Here is a 19,969-nt window from a genome sequence, read left to right on the forward strand (position 1 = left end):
TTTCTTCAGGCGCCCATCAGGACACCTACCAGTCACAGTGGTTCGAGAGGATCGAGGACCCCGTCTCGGGAGAGACCATGCACGTCTACAAGGGGGGCTACTGGGAGGCGAAGGAGCAGGGCAGCTGGGACATGTGCCCTGACATATTCTGATCCAACCCTAACCACCCCCCCACCCCCCCTCCCCAGCCAAGTGGACTAATCCAGACATATGGGAAAGACGACAGTCCAGCCCCCTCCACCTCATCAACCTGGGGGGGGGGGGGGGTTCAAACAGGGGCTTCATTATCTCATTATCTGACCCCCCCCGCTTCCAGCAGAGCTAATGGGATTGCCCCTGCCCTCTCACTGTGAACGCGGAGTGTGCGCAGAGACAAGGCTACGGACGAACAGAGGGACAGACAACCGCACAGAGTGACCCCTCCCCCCCCCCCCCCCCCTCTCGTTTAATGCCTTGATCCTAAACAACGACGGAGACTGAGTAGACATCACCCCCCCCCCCGGGGCCACGGCCTCTGAATAGGCCTGGGGCTCTGTGGCTCTCTCTCCCTCACTCCATTTCTACCACTCCGTTTTCTCCTGTTCACACATGCCACCTCTGACCCCTGTCAGTCCACAGGAGCTGGAGCAGAGCCACAGCTGGGTGTAGTCTCACTGTTAAGACACTAGCGCTTCAAATGTCAAGGAAAAGTCTGTCCCCGCCACTTCTTCCAAGGGGTGTGATCTAAATGTGTGTGTGTGTGTGTGTGTGTGTGTGTGTGTGTGTGTGTGTGTGTGTGTGTGTGTGTGTGTGTGTGTGTGTGTGTGTGTGCGTGTGTGTACAATAATAGGCTCGCCAAAGTCCGATTGAGGTTTGGACCAGGTTTCAGTATAAGAAACCTGGTCCAAATAAGCCTGTGTAACATAAGACAATATTAATGAGTGTGTATGTGTGCGCGTGCACGCTCACATATGAAAGTGTATTTGCACGCACGTGTGTGTGTGTGTGTGTGAGCAATGATAACACCATAGTACCGTTTCCCTTTCTAGTGACAAGTCTAAAACTACACGAGCTGAAGAAGTGTGTTTGCTTGCCTACGTGTGTGTGTGCGCACAAGTTCTACATGTGTGTTCCAAAAGAAGATAAATCACATTTTAATTTTGAAGTGTACTTAAATCAAAGTCGAGTCAAAAAAGCAAGAATACAAAGCAAACGCAGAACACTGCAAATACTGTATTCCTGTGTATATATCTAATGAAGTAATAATTATTAGTGCTATTATGCATAATGACCAGCGTGGTAGGTAAGAGTATGTTATTTACCATAATGTGTTTGTAAGGTCCTTAAGTTTCACAAATGTTCCTAAGTTTTCTTGTTCTTTTTTTGGTCATTTCCTGAACAGAGTGGCGTGGGATTGTGTGGCACTGGAAACTGGACGTTTGCCTTTCTGATTGTTAAACAACTGTAACTAATATCACAATATGTCAGGTCAGTACTTTGGGAAAGCGTGTTCACTCTCCTCATTTTCTGACCTTCACCCACATAGCAACCGAGCTGCCAGCCGGACCGACCGTTGGTTACGTGAGCGACGTGCAACTTGACTCAACATGCAACTGCGTTGACATTTGGTAGAACGTCTTAAGAAGGAGAGATCCTGTTTGATTAACTTGACATTTGGCCCATTGAGCTAACTGTGGTCGTCCAGAAATGAGGGAGAGACGGTGACTACTGTACATCCTATGAATTTCTCAATTCTCTCCCCCTCCCTCTCAGATTCACATACTGTACTGTAGAACTAAAAAAAAAAGTTGAATGTCCTGCCAATGCTGTAAAGACACTAAGTTACTGTCACCATAGTCATGGGTTTCCAGTCCTTCTCTCTCTCCCCTCTATCATTATTCTATCCATCTTTTGGGGGGGGCTTTTATTAATCTTTATGTTCTTTTTATCCTTTGTTTATTGTTTTTATCTATTCCTTATTTTATGTGTGCTACCGTTCCAATAATTCTTACTGTCTTCCTTCTGTCCAGTTTGCTATTCTTGCCCTGTCTCTCTGTTATGATCTGTCAGGGTCTCATGATGATGATGTCATAAACCTGACTGGAGAAGACTTGCACATTGTGTGTGTGCGTGTGCGTGTGTGTGTGTGTGTGTGTGTGTGTGTGTGCACGCGTGCGTGAGAGAGCATGAGGTTGGGGGGATGGGTTGAGACTGACAGTAATAATACCATTGAGTAATGTGTGTTCAGTGACAAACATTAGAAATATGTATTCAAAATGATAAATTGATACATCTTTAACTTGTCAAATCAGTTTCAGCGTTCTGTCTCTGTCTTTCTGGGAAGGCAGGATGAGAGAGTTAACAGTTACCCCTTGAAATAAGGGAGGACATGAAATATGAAACTCCTCAGAGTGAAATTGTAAGAAATTATATGTTTGAACCGAATGTGCTGATTTATTTACCTGAACATGTACAGTAGTACTGAGTGCAGTTCTACAATTACTGCTGTCTTTAAAGGGGTGGTTAATTTCAAGAGGTAGGCAATATCAAACAAGGAAGTGCAACAGGGACATTTTGAAATAATTCTGGATTGCGGACACGAGCATTACTTCTGTTCCTTCCAAAAGCCTCTGTTGTGATGAAGAGCCTCTGTTAGCCTGGCCTGTAGTATCTCCTTAGATGGATATATGGGCAGCTCTAGCAGACAGTGGCATGTGAGGGCCTCTGGGAAATGGTGTTCTGAAGAATTGTACAGGTCTCGGACCCGCATCCGGATCTGGTCCATACCCAGGATGGGCACGCGTTTGCAGGCCGTCACGAACACTGAGGACACACAGAGGTAGCTGCGTTCTGAAAAGTGTCTGACTCTTTGTGTGGGCAATAGAAAGCCCTCAACATGCAGTTGCAAAACTAAACTGAACACCCATTTCACGATCAAATGCATGAGAAACAACCCGCGATAAGAGAAGTGTCGAATGAACAAAGCAGTGGCATAGGCTACGGTAGGCCTACTTACATAGGAAAGCTTTCTTTTCATCCTCTGTCAGTTCTTCAAACACCTCCCAAAATGTGACAATGCTGGGATGTCTGTCCTTCAACAAATAATACTCTCCTTCATAAACCGTGTTCTAGAATTGAAAAGGAAAAATAGAATTGAGTATTTCACCCATTTACCATTCAAAATCATGTTACACCCTATAACAACCTGTTGCACAGAACTGGAATGAAAACATGGATAAACTAAGTACCCGGTGAAAAATAAATGACCTGTTTGAGCTTCTCCCAATCGTAGTTCTCCTTGCCGACCATCACCCCCCTCAGCTCCTCGGGCTGGAAGAGCTCCACCACGTCTCGGTCGCACACCGCAAAGAAGCCACGCCTGAACTCCTCAAACACGCTCGCCACTGACCCGCTGAAGACGTGGTTCACGTATGCGTCGACAAACTCCCTCCTGTCAAACAAAATGTCACGTATTATCCAGTCGTGTTCGCCCAGGAGAGAAAATGTATAAAAGCAAAAAGCTAGGTTGATATGAAATCTAATGTTTACATTGTAAAATTAAATTTCATTTTTCAAAACAATGTGGTTGAATTGTTCAAAATCTTACTTGTTTTCACCTGTGACCAGTTTCTCTGGTTCTTTGGGATCAAGTTCAACCACTGTGTCATCCCATATAATCTGTTATTGTGATGAGTAAGGAAAACAATCAAGAAAATCAACAGCCTATTTTTAATAATGATAAGTTAAGGAGTGTGTAAGTAAAAAATTAATAATCAAATTCCAATGTATCCCTCTTTATTTATACTAAAGTGTCAAATTGTAACAATAATTCCAATGTAAAACTCACTGAGAATGTCATGTCCAAACTTTCAACAACATCGTCAGTGTAGTCCTCCAAGATGGACCGCAAACTCCTTGAAAAACATTCAAATAGTAATGAATATTGTAATCCTAAATGTATTAATTTTAATTTGATAATCATTAACAAAAATGCTTATTCTATATTATCTAAATGCTTATACTATATTATCAGTATATTATCTATTTGTCTATATTATTAGTCTCTGAAAAAATTGCAACTCAGCTTACTCTGCCAGGACAGGGCTGAACTCCATCAGATCTTCCAATGAGAGCTTGGCGTTCACTAGCTTCTTGAAGAGGGCCAATGGGAAGGGCAGGTGTACAACGCTGTTGTCATATAAGGCGAGCCCACAGAGAACCCCAAACAGGAAGTACCTATCCTCCTCTAGTGCCGGCTGTTGGTGAAAAAAGGCACTTTATCTTGGTAATATCCAAATGTGATTCAGGCCAATGATCCATTTCAGCTCAGAGGACCATGAGAAAGACAGTATTGACAGTCTTGAAGCAGCAGCAGCCTACATGTACTGTAGGTGTCCAGGAAGCTTTGAAACCTCAGGACTATCTTCAGTTCATTTCCTGCAAAGATCTTACACATTCTCAGCGGGCTGCAGTGTGGTCTGATAACGACAGATGTGAAACCACCTAACTTATGTGCTCTGGAGATGGTCTTTGTCTGAAGACTTACCTTGGCAGGAAACCAAGCCAGCGTTTGGGTGTCATTGTACATGAACATCTTCGACTCAGGGGCCAGTAGATCATCAAACAAGTGGAGAAAGAAATCCCATTTGTAGACCATTGTCACCTTTGAGTCCCCATCGAAATACACCTGAGAGAAGTAAGCCTCACATTAAATACAGTATATACTACAATGTCTTATTTGTACAGTAATTCTAACATCTCTCCCTTTCATTGGAGAGCCACAAACACATCATCATTTAAGTTATTAAATTAATTAACAGTGTTCTACCAGGAACCAGAAGAATTAATCTGTTTAATCTTTATTTTTTATTGAAAATTTGAAGAATTAGTCTGTTGACTGTAAAGTAACACCTGTTTTTTTTTTTTTTGAGGCAATCAATTTTACTATGCTACATGACTCATCTGCTCCTGATAGGTCCAGAACGGCGAGTACAATTTTGAAGAGTTTATTTATTTAATCTATTGATTAAAGTCATAGTCACCAATCAAAGCTTCAGACTCACCCTAAGTGGCTTCTTGAAGGTAATGTGAGGTGTAGCACCCAGTTGTGTGAAGGTGTCTTCCACGATTGAAGCTCGCCTCAACCTCAGCTCAAAGTAGGGGGATGGTGGAGGATGTACTGCAGGCCACATCACAGCCACATCGTACTTGCCCCAAAGGTGCTCCTGCAGTCAGTCAACAGTGTTACTTATGTCTTTAAATAACACCTCCCAATGTCAGTCCTGGTTAGCCATTGGTTAGCAAAGCACTGAAGCACAATGACACTGCTTTCTCTATGATTACAGGTCCAGAAACGCCCTTTAATAATTATGTTCATGATAAAAAGCACTGTCTCGTTCCCTATTGCATAAGTATTGCATTTATACTAAGAGGCATGGCTGTAATGTATTGTACCTGTGTGAGTGTTGTAGAAGTCCTAAGAACCATTATCTTGTTCTGCAGATTCATCAAGAATGGGTATCGGCAAATGATGGGGTACAACATCTTAGTCACATCCTAAAAGTGTAATGGGGGAAAAAAGTCAGTTTCACCACTTTGAAAGAACTTGATAAGTGAATGTCATTTTCAATATCTTTTCACTTTAGATACCATCCTCTAAAGACACAAACCACTCATTTTATTCAGCTTGGTTGATGACAAAACATGTCAATACATTTGGAGCAGGACTAGGGTCAACTATTGTATGCCTTTATTGGTTACCTGCTTTTTTGACCACGAACGCCAAAGCTTCACATCCTCCCGTAGGTATACAGGGTTTAACATCAAGTCCTCCATGCAAAAGTCATTGGTGGAAATGGCTTGTGGACTTCCCGCTTTCTCAGCCGCCTTCAGAAATGCATGAAAAGGTCATAGTTCATCAACTATTGCCCTCATTAGTTCTGCATATTCTTTCTTAACGAAGAGTGTAAAGGAATGATAACATCCAGTATACAAAAAATGTACAAAGATATGATTGAAATTGACTCGACAGAGTTCTGAGAATGACAGTAGACATCTAGAGAATTGATACTGACTGTGTGGATATGCTGGAGTACACTGAGCAGGTGTAGGACTCTTGTGGAGTTGGTGTTCATAGGGAGAGTCCTCAAAATATATGACAAGGTGCTCTTCCACACCTCAATGTGCTTGATCAGGATAGACCTCTTCAGTGAGGACCACAAGTCTCCTATTAGGGTGGAGATTGAGACTCAGTAAAAAAGTAGAAGCTGATTGAGATTCACAACACACAAAACCTAGAATGGCAATAATCAATTACTTTGAAGGAAGAAGAAGCCAACATCAAAATAAAAGGTTCTACATGGAATCATTCATCACCAAAGCAAAATCATTTGGTTCCGGTAGGAACCAAAATTGACTAACCCAATTATAATTTTACTCTGGAAAGGTAGGGTTCTGCCTAAAGCAACCTCTGGCTGGACACTCTTTTAGGTTAATCATCGGTGACCTCACCCAGGACCTGGAGCTTGTCAGGGTGCAGTCTTAAGATGGCGGCAGCGACTGCCGTAGTCAGGTCTGTGTCCCTGCCGGTGTCCCGGTACCGGTTCTGTAGAGCTCTCAGGAGCTCTGGGAGGAGGAGGTACACTCTCAGGCCCTCTGCTCCAACAGGGCCCTCGTTCAGGGTAGGGAGCAGGGAGTTCAAGACTACAGCTTCAACCTAAAGCACAGCGAAGAAGGGGGCATTATGGGATTTCCTGTACATGGGTCAGTGATTAACAGTAACTTTAACTCAGTAGTTGACTAAATGGAGCTAACTTGAATGATCTAGAACATTTAATGGTGTTATATAAATTGGAAAATACCTCTGTGATCAGTTTCTCCTTTTTTGCCAGCTTCTTGAAAAAACGTCTCGCAAGTGACATGTCCAGACCGCAATACTTTGGTGAGGTTTGGTAATGCTTATCACCACTGATAGAATCAAGATATAATAATTAATCGTCATGAAATAGTGCCGTACCATATCTACTATTTAATCACTGAATTCCAGGGAGTGTGCTTTTACCTTTTGTCCACGAAACTCCCATTTAGACAGGACGCAGTGGAAAATATTCTTTTGATTTCCCTGAAAAAGTTTAGATAATGTTTTATTCATTATATTACCTTACTTTGAAATGTTAATATTGTTGGTTAGCTTTCTAACAAATAGGTCATACTTACTTCTGTATTTTCTTCCATGATGCTGTGTCACATTTTGAGATCAATTCGTCAACGATTCCGTCATCCAATGTTTGCCGTCTCACCTTGGCCACACCCTTTTGGTTAGGACCTTTTTGGAACTCCTGTCAACAGTTTGATGTATTTTATTAACTAGCAAGAACAAACTGCTATACAAAATACTGTAGTCGATTGTCACAAACATATTTGTCCATACTGTACCTGTGCAGAAGTGACCATTGCAAATGAATGATTTCCACCTGCAAATATGTGTTCTACTTTCTGGTCATCATTATGCTCTGAAAAGTTGAGGAAGATTTGTTGTTATCACAGTTATAATAGGACAACTGCATGTTACATGAAGTACTGTAATATTACCTTCTGATAATGTTACTGGCAGAGGCACTGACTGATCAATCTGTACTCCATTTCCCAGCTGCCCTTGCTCCCCACGTCCAAAAGAGTACACCTTATTGGTGGAGCCCACGAATGCCAGTGTGTGATGGCTTAAGTTGAAAAACAGTATAAAAAAGAGTCATTAATTAAAATGAAAAGGGGAGTTTTTAAAGTTATCATCTAACAGCGGGTGTGGCCTACCTTCCACAAGCTATCTGGTTGACCTCCGACCCCCAGAGTTCCACCACCAGCCGAGGTCGTGTTTCGTCCCTCAGAGCGTTGTGCCCCAGCTGTCCGTACTGACCGCAGCCAAATGTGAACACCACACCTCCCTGGGGTGGGAACACAGTACCAACGTTACGATAAAAATGCACAATTAAGAATAATTATCCTGCAGTACAGTAAGGTAACTGCCGGTATTCAGTAAAGCTTGTAGGCTAAATGTGCTGTATTCATTCATACATGGCATTATTAGTTTGTTTATATCTATATACTGTATACTGTTTATATCTATATACTGTATACTTGTATATGATAATGTGTTGGAAGGAGAATACAACCTTAGTGAGGACGGCAGTGTGGTCTTTCCCACAAGCGATGAAAACTGTCTTCTTCATGTTCAGGCACGTGACAGGAGTTGGGACATGTCTGTCTATGGAAAATCATATTCTAAACATTAGTTTAAACAAATGTCACTAAAATGATCACTCAGGAAACTAATGTTTCCTGCAAATTAGCTTTTAGTCAAGTACAGTGTACTGTATGTTCATCAGTGCATAACAGAATGAATTATACCAGGTCAATCATACCAGACCTGGATCAAATACTACTGTCAAATATTTGGGTTGGACTTGGTTCATCTTACCCAGTGCAATAAAACAGACAGAACAGTCTCATATGTACCAGTTGGGAAGTAAATCAAACACATCAATTACTTTCAAATACTTTCAAGTAACTGATCGATGTAATCGACCTGTGGGTCAGGCTAATACCCTACCTATGGTGTCCCCGAGCCCCAGCTGCCCCGAGCTGTTCCTGCCCCAGCCGAACACGGCTCCAGACAGGGAGAGGGCGAAGCTGCGGTCCCCCCCGGCGCTGACCTGGACCAGGGGGAGTCCCGTCAGAGATCGGAGGGGCTGGGGGGGCAGGGATCCGCCCTCGCCTGGCCCCCAGCCCAGCTGGCCGCATGTATTCATGCCCCAGGTAAACACCTGGCCGTCTGCATGGGACAGAGAGGTCAGTGACTGTGGGCACACAACGCTGGGTATATATAGGCCATTGTAATTCTGTATTTTGGGTTTTTCATTGCATGTTGGCTATTTACCTTGTGTCAGAGCAATTGAATGCTGATCCCCACATGCAACCTGCGTTACTTGTCTGTTGCATAGTTGCTCCAGAGGTCTGAGGGAACAGCAGAGCTGAGCAGATGACCCCACAGACGAATTGACTGATTAAGAAAGACTAATTCACCACAATTAACTGTAGTCTACCATAGGGAACCCCCCCCCTCTCTCTCTCTCTGTCTCTGTCTCTCTCTCTCTCACACGCACACACACACACACACACACACACACACACACACACACACACACACACACACACACACACAAACAAACACATTGTTCGCCCACCTGGGAACATTAGATGTGTCCAAATAGAGAACCTTGCCGTCCTCTGACAGTAGATGAGTGACGTCATCACGACAGCTGACGCCCTGAATCTTCTCTTTACAGTTCACACACTCTTTGCGTAAATACAAACTTAGTTTTAACGTTTTTCAGTGCAACAGAATACATACTTTAGAAATAGGTAGGCATAGTTAGAATGGTGAGAATCACTTGATAACAGTCACAAGAGGGTAAAGGTCCTTACTCAGTTTCCCTGTGGACCTTTTCCCATGTTGATCTTCTCGCATGCGAACGACCGACACCTTTCCATCGCTCCTGGCGAACGCCACCACGCTGTGACCCGCAGAGACGTAACGGACGCTGGATCTCAGGTTTGTGAAATTAATGACATTATCCGGGTCGGTCGTATCTGAACCATCCAGCTTCCTTAAACCGAAGCCATGATTGGTGTCTTCTCCCCATGAAAACATCCTGGAGGTATCTCGAGGTAAGAAACTCATATGCAGGCGCACTGTCTAATTCTGAAGGCAGCTCGATTCCATCAACACTTATATAGGCAAGTCTAGCAACGCAAGAAACGAAAGTGAACCTGGTATGTTTACTCAGAACAGAAACTCGGGTGATGATAAGATATACACTTGTTTTATAAACCACAATTGATGCTATTTGAAGACAAGCTAATTAAAGGTGTGACAGAAACCCATAGGCTAAACCGTAGTCTTTTACACAGCTTGGGGCACAGCGTTTACAGTCATGGGTTAGGCTACTGTAGATGGGTAGATTATAAAGTGCCGTCGGAAAATGAAAGTGAAACCTACAGTTATGGGGTTAGATCTGTTTCAATACTTGTCAATACACCACATGTTTCACAAATGTCTTTTTTATGATTCACAAATACATTATTGTTTCACAAATTTTTTTTGGTGATTCACAAATAAATTCTTGTTTCACAAATGTATTTTTGTGGTTCACAAATATATTTCAAACTCACAAACATGTGCACCGCTTGATAGATACACCTGTGTAGACACTAGATGGTCTGGGACTACATTTTCCAGTTCTTTCTCTTTCCTGCCTGGGCAGGGCTCTGGTTGGTAGAGCTCTGTGTGATTTGGTTGTTCATTAGTTTGATGTGAAGCTTCTCTTTTGTTACTCTTTTGGTTAAAGTTATGTTAGTTGGTTAACAGCCTTAGTTATTTTCTGTGATTTAACCCTTTTTATGTTTTTGCAAACAGGGGCAGATGACTAGTTGAGATACAGTTTACATCTCCACACACACACATGACTACCTTCTGTCTAACACTCCAGTTTAGAGTGAGCACCACCCACTTTACTTTGAGGTGCCTGTCAAGGGGGGGGGGGGTATTATTTTGGATTATGCTTTTTATTTGGTGCCACTGTTAGTCCTCTCTGTTCCCTGTGTTGCTATTTTGTTATTAAATTCATTATTGCCTAGTTTGGTTGTCCTGGTTTTGTGTGACTGCACCCTCATCTGTCCAACCCTGTTGCTTTATGTTGCGCTCTGCTACCTATATTTCGCAAACTCCAAGGAACTTGTGTTAACAGAGGTTGTGAATAGGGCACTAGTGACAGGCATTAGCCAACATTTCAGCTTGTGGTTTGTCTTCTAGATGAGATACTTGCAGATAAGACATTCACAAAAAAAGAGTATTTGCCTGTGTGTGTGTGTGTGTGTGTGTGTGTGTGATGGCTTCATGTTATTTGGACAGGGGAAACCGCTGGTATATATTTTAAGTTTACAAAATCCCTGAATTTACCATTAACTCAAAACCTATCCCTATGTATGACCTGCATGAGCTGTACACCTACCTAGGGATTACAGAACACGGGTCTCCCGCTTGGGAGGTGGACACAATGACAGTTGTGCCAATATGGACGTCCCCCTTGGAGGGACTGTCAGCGCTCCTTTGAGGAGAGAGTTTCACCAGCTTCTCCACATTTTACTCAGTTACACCTGCTACACACATCAAAGGACCTGAGCCTCCTAAGGAAGAACAGTCTGCTCTGTCCTTTCCTGTAGAGGGCCTCACTGTTGTCCAACCTGTCCAGTTTGTTATTCTGGTGTACTCCCAGGAACTTGGATGAATCCAACAACTCAATTTCATACCCCCGGATGGTAATAGGGGTTGGGGGCCTCTTGTTTCTTCTTAAGTCCAGCTCCTTTGTCTTGCTGATGTTGAGTTGGAGCTAGTTCTCCTCAGACCATTCAACGAATGTCCTGACTACATCCCTGTACTCCTCCTCATCGTCTGCCCTGATGCAGCCCACAATAGAGGAGTTGTCTGAGAACTTCTGGAGGTGGCACACACCAGAGTGGTGGCTGAAGTCGGAGGTGTATAAGGTGCTTGGGGGGTGTCCATGTTGCTTATCACCACATCGGACAGGCAGAAATGCAGGCGGACATACTGTGGCCTGCTGGTGAGGTAGTCCGTATATGGAGGAGACGCTGGTTCCTGAAAACATGTTGAGATTCCCAAAGCTTGTGCATCTATTGTTTGTTCAAAAATATCTTGTCAAATGTGAACACAAGTAAAGATATTAGTGTGTGTGGGTGTGTGTGCGCGTGTATGTGTGTGTAATGGAGAAGTGGTACAGTAGGAGGAGCCTCCTGAGAATATATACATATGTACACTGTAAGGCCTTAGTCTATTTGTTTTTCAAGAAGGACGAGAGACTACTCAACAAGCTCCTCAGTGTAATTCAGAAAGTGAGTATTGAAATTGTAAGAAATTATCAAGTGCATAATGTTCTGACTTATTTACTCATATGTACTTACAGTACATTATGTAGTCCTGAAATTAGATCTTTGGGGTGGGCAATTTTTAAACAAGGGACTGCAAGATACTTGGAAAAAGTTGGATAATCATCTTCTCTAAAATTGTGTTATACAAACTGACATGTCATATGTAAACACAAATACCGATTTTCAATAGTTTTTAATGCTTCAATGCTTGCTTCTTGGTGCAGAAACATACATATTGGTTTCAAAAGCACTGCATTTTCTTTTCCTTTTTTACTGAGTGAGGTCCCTCATAATTTTTTATTTCTTTTTGCAAACTCTGTTAATAGAAGTTCCAAGGAACTTGTAATATCAAGCTGTGAATTTGTATTAACAGAGATTGCAAAAGGGGCATGAAGTGACAGAGGCAGTGTATCAATCATTAGCCAACATTTAGGCCTGTGGTTTGACTTCAAGATATAGACTGACACATAAGAAATTCATTTTTGACCTCTTCACTTCACAAAGAGTATTTACCTGTGTGTCATGGCTTCATGAGATTTGAACAGATCTAAGATACTGTCAACAAACATGCAGTATTTTTAGAGTTAAACCCCCATTAATAACTGAGAGCTATACATGTAACACCATGAACATGTCTGATTTACATATTGGTCTGCTTATTTTTCCCTGCAGAGTCAAACATGGGGACATTGTCCTTCCTGTTTCCTTGTCTGCTCTTCCTGTGGGGTGTCGGAGGGGAAGTGGCTGAAAACTTCGACAAGTGCAGAAACTCTTTCTTCATGGAGACTCCGGTGTCTGGTCTGAACATTGCTCTCCCTACTCCAAAGGATACTACAGATGGTTTGGTGAACTATGAGCAATGTCTCTCTGCTTATAATGCTGCTTCTCCAGCACATATCTGTCAGAAATATTTGGATACATACTACTTTGCTACACTGTACGACCGAGGCAGGAGAATCCCACTCTACTCTGCCTACCTGGTGGACATCAAAGGGGAACCTCATAGAGAAGGAGACATAGTGAATTATGAGCCCCAGGTTTGCATTTATTTCCATAAATTACCCTCAAGATTGTGTGACGTGTCATACAGTCATGATCTCAAAAGTAGGTCAAAGTCTTAAGGCAAGAGAGGGACAATTCAGTGCTACTGATCTCATCTTGAATCCTTTGTCTGTTCCAGCTTGTGCATCCTACTCTGCCACCTAAACAGGCAGACAAGCTCACCTCTCTGACAGAGATAAAGAACTACAACAACATCCACGGCTGCAAGGAACAAGTCCCACAATACAGACAGACGTACAAGCTGGCCTGGAGTCAGGCATTGAAGGACAACTTCGGCAAGTATGACCGCGGTCACCTGAACCCAGCAGGACACCACGCCGCAGGGGACCCCTCCAAAGCCACCATGACGCACACAAACGTAGCGCCGCAAGACCCGAAAATGAACCAGGTGGTGTGGAAGGACTATGAGAATAAGATGAAGAACGTTTTAAGTGCTGGCTGTTCTAAGATGTATGCCATTGTTGGGGTGGTCCCAAGTGAGCAGTGGGTAGACCAGAACAAGCGTGTAAATGTGCCCAGTCACTACTGGAGTGCTTATTGTTGCACCGACAACAATAACAAGCCTGTCAAGTCTGGGGGTGCGATCTGTCCCAATTTAGACATTCAGGAGGACACCAAGGTCACAGAGTATGGCAGTGTTGCAGAACTTGAGAGTGAGCTTAGAAAGTTGCTTAACGTGGGTGGAGACTTTCTTATCTTTAACGGTTGTTTGCCAAAAAGGGAAGCAAGTGTGTTTGTGGATTTGGAGGGCTCAGAAGACTTGATGTGATTACTATTTTCATTTTTCTTTTATAGAAAGCGCATCTGCAATGATTCAACTGAACACACATCTTTGAAACAATATAATGAAAAAAAAGATCTTTCACCTTTTGTTTTGATTTAGCATGCAGAATATGTATCGATTGAATGTTTGAAAAATGTATTGGATATCAAAATGATGTCTATAAGATTGACATATCTTGCTGTAGCTTGACAATAATGTTATTGAATTGATGTGTTTGCTTACATCCTTGTACATGTATGTACCTTTTTAATCTATACCCTATTAAAGCTCGCTTTGCAAAGCAAATTGACACAGTGGTTGGGTGTGATTATTCAAGACTTCCTGGTTTCATAATTCCCATTGATGATGTGTCACATTTCAGTTTTGTATGCAGTTTTGTATGATGTCACATTTCAGTTCTCTAAGCTCATATCAGTTGCACATTGTAACTTGATAAGGACAATCAAAGAGCGCATACCTCCAGCTATTGATGCAGTATCATACAGTATCATTGAGCACTCTGAAACTACTCTGAGGAAGGTGCAAGATCTTGATCCGAGATGGGAGTCATCAAGCCACTGCTACTCCAACATGTGAAATGTACACTATAGTAGACTGTATAATTACACCATTAAATGCATCAGAGATATTTCCTATCAAATCAATCAATTTAATGTTCATATATTTTATTTCCATCCATCAAGTTTGTCTGTTGTTTCCTCCAAACCATCTTTGTTAAATAATATTTTACTGCTTCTGTTATTGATGCTATTACTATTCCGAAATGCTTTGAGGTATTGATCTTGAAGATTGATCTGGGAATTAGTCATTTAATATATGTGATTGGTGTGTATCCTCCCTCTGCAGATGCCAGTTCCATTGACAGACTAGCAGAAATATTCTCACAGAATTCTGATAAGGAGCTGATCATATTGGGTGACTTTAACCTAGACTGGCTAAGTAGTGCTTCAAACTGGACTCTCAGGTGGTTAGTGAGCCTACTAGGCCTAACCCTAGAAATTATTCAAGGTCAACCCTTAATGATTTAATGTTTTCCAATAAGAGTGAAAAGACCTCTGCTTGTGGGGTTTTTCCTCAGAGTATTAGTCACCATTGCCCTACGAAATCTAAAGTGAAGTTTACGACTAACGTTAACGACGTTGGCGTTGACCGCTTCTAGCTATCGAATGGCCGACTGGTGTAAGATGGATAGCCTAACGTTAGAGAGATAAATGTAGGCTATGGTTATGTTAATAAAGCTAACAATGATGTTGTAACATGCATGCAGCACTGCCGATCTGATCTGAACGATTGATTCATTATTACCATGGATCGGTATTGGGATTGATCAAGGGCGAATGTGAAATAGCAGCCACGAACTCAGCGGGTTATCCGAGATGCGGTAGCAGCGGCCAAAGCTCCTGCTGGCGGGGAGTGAAGCTCTTCAACTCGCCGGTCACTGGCTCCCTGGAGGAATTTAGCCTGGCTGCAATAACGTTATCGCGAACGGAATGAATACCATCTACTAGCAAACAAAACATGTTCAGTTATATTTAACCTGTTAAAACTAAGATGCCTGGATGAAAAAATAATTTCTCCAATGGATATATTTAACAAAAACAGGTTAATATGCAAGCCGGTTTTCATTGCTAAATCAAAGCGGGGAGAGCCGAGAGAGCCAGGAACGTGCGTCTACATTTCACATAAACGTGAACTTTTTCGTGGACGCGCGTCGGACAGAAAAGCTCAACTGCGCAAGTACAAAAGTCACTGGAAGACCAGAAAAGCACAACTGCGCAAGTACAAAAGTCACCGGAAGACCAGAAAAGCACAACTGCGCAAGTACAAAAGTCACCGGAAATAGCCAAAAGACTACAAATCTAGCCAAGATGGCGCGGTTCAATAGGCCTTCACTTTAGATTTCGAATCCTGGGGGCTTGCAGTAGGCCTACTGTATGTCCCAGCCATGAATGTATTCATTGAACATCCTAGCTCGTCCCAGCTCGTTTGCTTGGTTGACTACAGTGGACTGAGGCAGGCTGGCTCAGGCTGTTTCTATGGTTTCTATCCCCCTAGTCGTTGCTGCCCTCTGGTGGTCAGTCGGAAGCATTCATGAAAAATAATTAGCGGATCCGCTCCGTGATTCGGATCTGCTCCAAAATGTAATCGGTTCTAAGTTGGGCCATGCTACAGCTACACCACTCCAAGTTTCTTGTAAATCGGTCAGGTATTTTTTGCGTAATCCTGCTAAGGAATGAACCAACACAAGCCACCAAAAATAATAGGCCTACTTCTTTCCCTAAACTGTCGCTGGGCTGGAGGTAACATCTCCAGAAAGAACATTGTTTGACTAGAGTGTCCTCTAGTGGTCATTTTAGAGAAGTGCAGTCCACAGAATCGGAGATAATAGTAGCAGTAGGCCTAGGCTACTGTAAGTCCAGGGGCGAGTTACCCCACAAAATGTTGCAAAATGTTTATTGAAATGGAAATGGTGGTGCTTTGAACACCCTGTGTGTTATGCAAGCATTGCACCAATGGCAGCTGGAAATATATCTGGTTAAGCATATCAGTCTGCTGATTGGATTGGATTAGCTCAATACTTGAGCGATCAGTGAAATTATGGTCTCTACTGTATGTGTCAGGTTCATATCATCTATCCCTTCAGCTCATTCTGTGCTACCTGCTCTTGTTTGGTGAGGCACTTTGCCTGTATGCTGATCGCAGAACTCCTTTGCATTGATGTGATACTTCAAGCTTGAATTACTCCGATGGTACGCAAATTCCTTCTTGCAGAGAATGCATATGACTGGTCTTATCAACAGTTCCATCTGGGCCTTTTTATACGTACATTTTCCACTAAGAAATGTGGTAAGAACAAGTCGTTTTGTTCAAAATTATATGATCTGTGGCATGACAAAGTTGGCACTTTACTGCAAGGCCCATTCAAAATGTGCACACAGGTTGAGGGAGGGAGATGGAGGAGAGATAGAGGGAGAGAGATGGAGGAGAGATAGAGGGAGAGAGATGGAGGAGAGATAGAGGGGAGGGAGGGAGATGCAGGGGAGGTGGAGGGAGGGAGATAGATGAGAGGTTGATGGAAGGAGATGGAGGAGAGGGGGAAATGGAGGAGAGGTGGAGATGGAGGAGAGGGGGAGATGGAGGAGAGGGGGAGATGTTGGAGAGGGGGAGATGGTGGAGAGGGGGAGATGGAGGAGAGGGGGAGATGGTGGAGAGGGGGAGATGGTGGAGAGGGGGAGATGGAGGAGAGGCGGAGATGGTGGAGAGGGGGAGATGGAGGAGAGGGGGGAGATGGTGGAGAGGGGGAGATGGAGGAGAGGTGGAGATGGTGGAGAGGGGGAGATGGTGGAGAGGGGGAGATGGTGGAGAGGGGGAGATGGAGGAGAGGGGGAGATTGAGGACAGGGGGAGATTGAGGAGAGGGGGATGGAAGGAGATGGAGAAGAAGGGGAGGGAGAGAGATGGAGGATTGTCGGTTCTCTCCAGTCTCGGGGCCGCAGAAGGATGCAAACCACATGGAAACCAACTCCTGGACTTAATGCAAACCGTATTGCTGCTGTAAACATACACAGGGTCATTCAGGGAGTGAACAAACAAATCTGACCTCTCTGAAGTAAATTTCATTTATATACCACCTTTCACAGAGCAAAGGTCACAAAATGCTTTACAAATTATCAAAAAATAAAAACAATGCTAGAAACACAATAACACAAAAAGTTAGGATATAAAGACAGAAAAAGACACAGGAGGCTAGACAATGGCCAGTCTGATAAGATGAGTCTTTAGCTGTTTTAAAAGAGTCAACAGAGGCGACAGACCATAACTCCAATAATCTATATTTTAATTTGTAATGCACTTGAAAACGCAAGGTCCCCGGTTCGATCCCGGCTTCCGGAGTGTGCCGAAGTGTCCTTGAGCGATACACTGGACCCCAGGATCGCTCATGTGCGGCACGGTGGCGCAGTACCTTCAGTAGTACTGTTGCCTCACAGCAAGAAGGTCTTGGGCTTTTCTGTGTGCATGTTCTCCCAGTGTTCGCAAGAGTTTCCCCCATAAAGAACCCAATATGAAAAGCTGTCCATCCCTGGCGCACTTGGTTGGCCCCCGGGCGTGTCCCAAGAACACTGCCTACTGGCTGCCCTTGAGGGAAGGATATCCGGATGGGTTAAGAGCAGAGAGAAGTTTCATCGTTGGATACTCCAGTCATTCGTACTGTATGTGTGTGTAGGGGCGGACTGGGGAAATAATTCAGGTCTGGCAACGTAGCCCAGTCGGCCATTGTTCGGGATTCGTCCCGATGGCCAGTCCGCCATTGTGTGTGTTGCCAGTGTTGCCACCTCCCTGCATGTGGTCCGTGACCTTGTTTACTACAGAGGTCAGGGCGATGGGCCTGTTGTCATTGAGGCTTTAGCAGTCTTCTACCTAATACATGACACACACGCAGGCACAAACATGCACACACACACACACACACACACACACACACACACACACACACACACACACACACACACACACACACACACACACACACACACATATACAATTTTCCTCACCATGACAAGATTTAAAGGAAACATTTTTTTTCCATGTTTGCATCAACAAGGAATTTGATTATTAAGTTAATTGAAGCCAAGTGCCCTGCCACCCAACACACACGCACACAGAAACACACACATGCAATTTTCCTCACCATTACAAGAAATACGCTTTAGCATTTACCATTTAGAACAAAGGGTGGAGTAACAACAACACATGTACTGTAAACAGTGTTTGTATTCCTTTGGGTGGTGCAGCAGGCGTGTTTTTGTGAGAGACATTTACAGTTCATTTGAATGCTGGCCCTGTTTGTCTGTCAGGGAAATTCACTGGGAATTAAGCGTTTCTTTAAGTATTTTGCATGTCACTCCTCTAAATATCCACTGCACAGGTAAGAGTGTCAGTGACCCTGACCCAGGCCAAACCAGACCAGAGACCGCTGGGAGAGGAGACCAAAGAGAGACCGGAGAGAGATCGGTCCAGCGGATCAGGTAAATAGTCCACTAAGACTTGGTGTTGTTGTTTCTAATAGTGGAGACATGTAATCTGGATCAGAGTATTGTTTTAGTTTTAGAGTCTCCCTGACATACAGTGTGGATTATATGATTTTATTCCTGTCAGTTTATCACTGGCTGCTTGTCTTATACACCATGAAGGGAAGAGGGCTTCTCTTACTGCTTCTAACAGGTTAGTGAGTGAATAGACTTGTGTTTGTGTGTGTGTGTGTGTGTGTGTGTGTGTGGTCCCAACATAAAAGTGAAAAAGGCTTGCACACTAACAACAGATGAGGCATGTGTGTGTGTGTGTGTGTGTGTGTGTGTGTGCATGTGTGTGCATGTGTGTGCGATGTCTTGTGTACTTAATCTAGTATATGTATAAAACTGTTCGTTACATGTAAAAGCACTTTAAGTATTGCCATTTAATTCCGTTGCTCATGTTTAATGACAATAAAGCAAACCTGAACTTCCTCCTCCTGTTGACACAGCCCTCCTCTCAGGCTCTCCTGGTGTCCCTGGTGTGTACCGCTTCATCAACCACCTAAACACCTGGTCTGAGGCCCAGAGATACTGCAGAGAGAGATACACCGACCTGGCCACCGTACACAACATGGACGACATGAAGGAGCTCCACGGCAGCATAGACAGCGGCTGGCTAGAGGGAGTGTGGATAGGGTTGAGGAGGAAGAGGAAGGGGCTGTTTAAGTGGAAGTGGTCAGATGGTGGCGGTGAGGATGGAGGGGCAGAGTTTAGGAAATGGGCTAACGGAGAGGGTGATACGGTGGGATCAAGCTGTGCCTTCATGAAAGGCAATGGACTCTGGTACGCCACCAAATGTGAGGATGTTAAATTCGTCTCCTGCTATAAAGGTGAGGCTGAGTATTTTCTCAAGCTATTTGTATATTATTAGTATTAATTAGTATTAGTAATTCCAGTTTGTGCAACTTCCCCCTTGGGACTATACTACTTATACTACTAGTACTATTACTAATATTACAGGAGTTGGGGGTTGGGTGTTGAGTTTTAGAACTAAGTTGCAGTCAATTGTTTGCATGTGGCTAAATAGACATTAGAAATATGTTTGTAAGAGTTATGAGAACACATTTGATGGA

At 43.5% G+C, this 19,969-nt stretch overlaps 2 protein-coding genes across 2 annotated transcripts in view; one reads left to right on the top strand and one right to left on the bottom strand.

Moving 5' to 3' along the window:
- The window catches only part of osbp (oxysterol binding protein), a gene marked incomplete at its 5' end in the record, with an annotated part of 10,074 nt that extends 9,670 nt beyond the window's left edge, over positions 1–404 (top strand). Inside the window, one exon of the mRNA XM_084454585.1 lies at positions 10–404. Within this exon, the coding sequence (XP_084310711.1) occupies positions 10–152 (143 nt within the window). The 3' untranslated portion in view covers positions 153–404. The remainder of the gene's footprint in view (positions 1–9) is intronic.
- A 2,180-nt stretch (positions 405–2,584) lies between these two features.
- On the bottom strand, positions 2,585–9,685 carry LOC311322434 (putative E3 ubiquitin-protein ligase HERC3; the record flags this gene model as incomplete). The annotated part of the gene is made up of 20 exons (XM_084454499.1): positions 2,585–2,802; positions 2,996–3,107; positions 3,247–3,430; positions 3,587–3,657; positions 3,827–3,893; positions 4,069–4,235; positions 4,526–4,666; positions 5,043–5,204; positions 6,075–6,205; positions 6,490–6,694; positions 6,840–6,945; positions 7,040–7,099; positions 7,195–7,316; positions 7,586–7,697; positions 7,789–7,919; positions 8,148–8,239; positions 8,585–8,806; positions 8,912–8,988; positions 9,219–9,312; positions 9,460–9,685. 20 exons carry the CDS (start codon positions 9,683–9,685, stop codon positions 2,585–2,587), a joined length of 2,700 nt encoding a protein of 899 aa, XP_084310625.1.
- Between the last annotated feature and the right edge of the window lie 10,284 nt (positions 9,686–19,969).

The sequence above is a fragment of the Borostomias antarcticus genome (genome assembly GCF_949987555.1).
Source record: "Borostomias antarcticus genome assembly, chromosome: 20".
NCBI lineage: Eukaryota > Metazoa > Chordata > Actinopteri > Stomiiformes > Stomiidae > Borostomias > Borostomias antarcticus.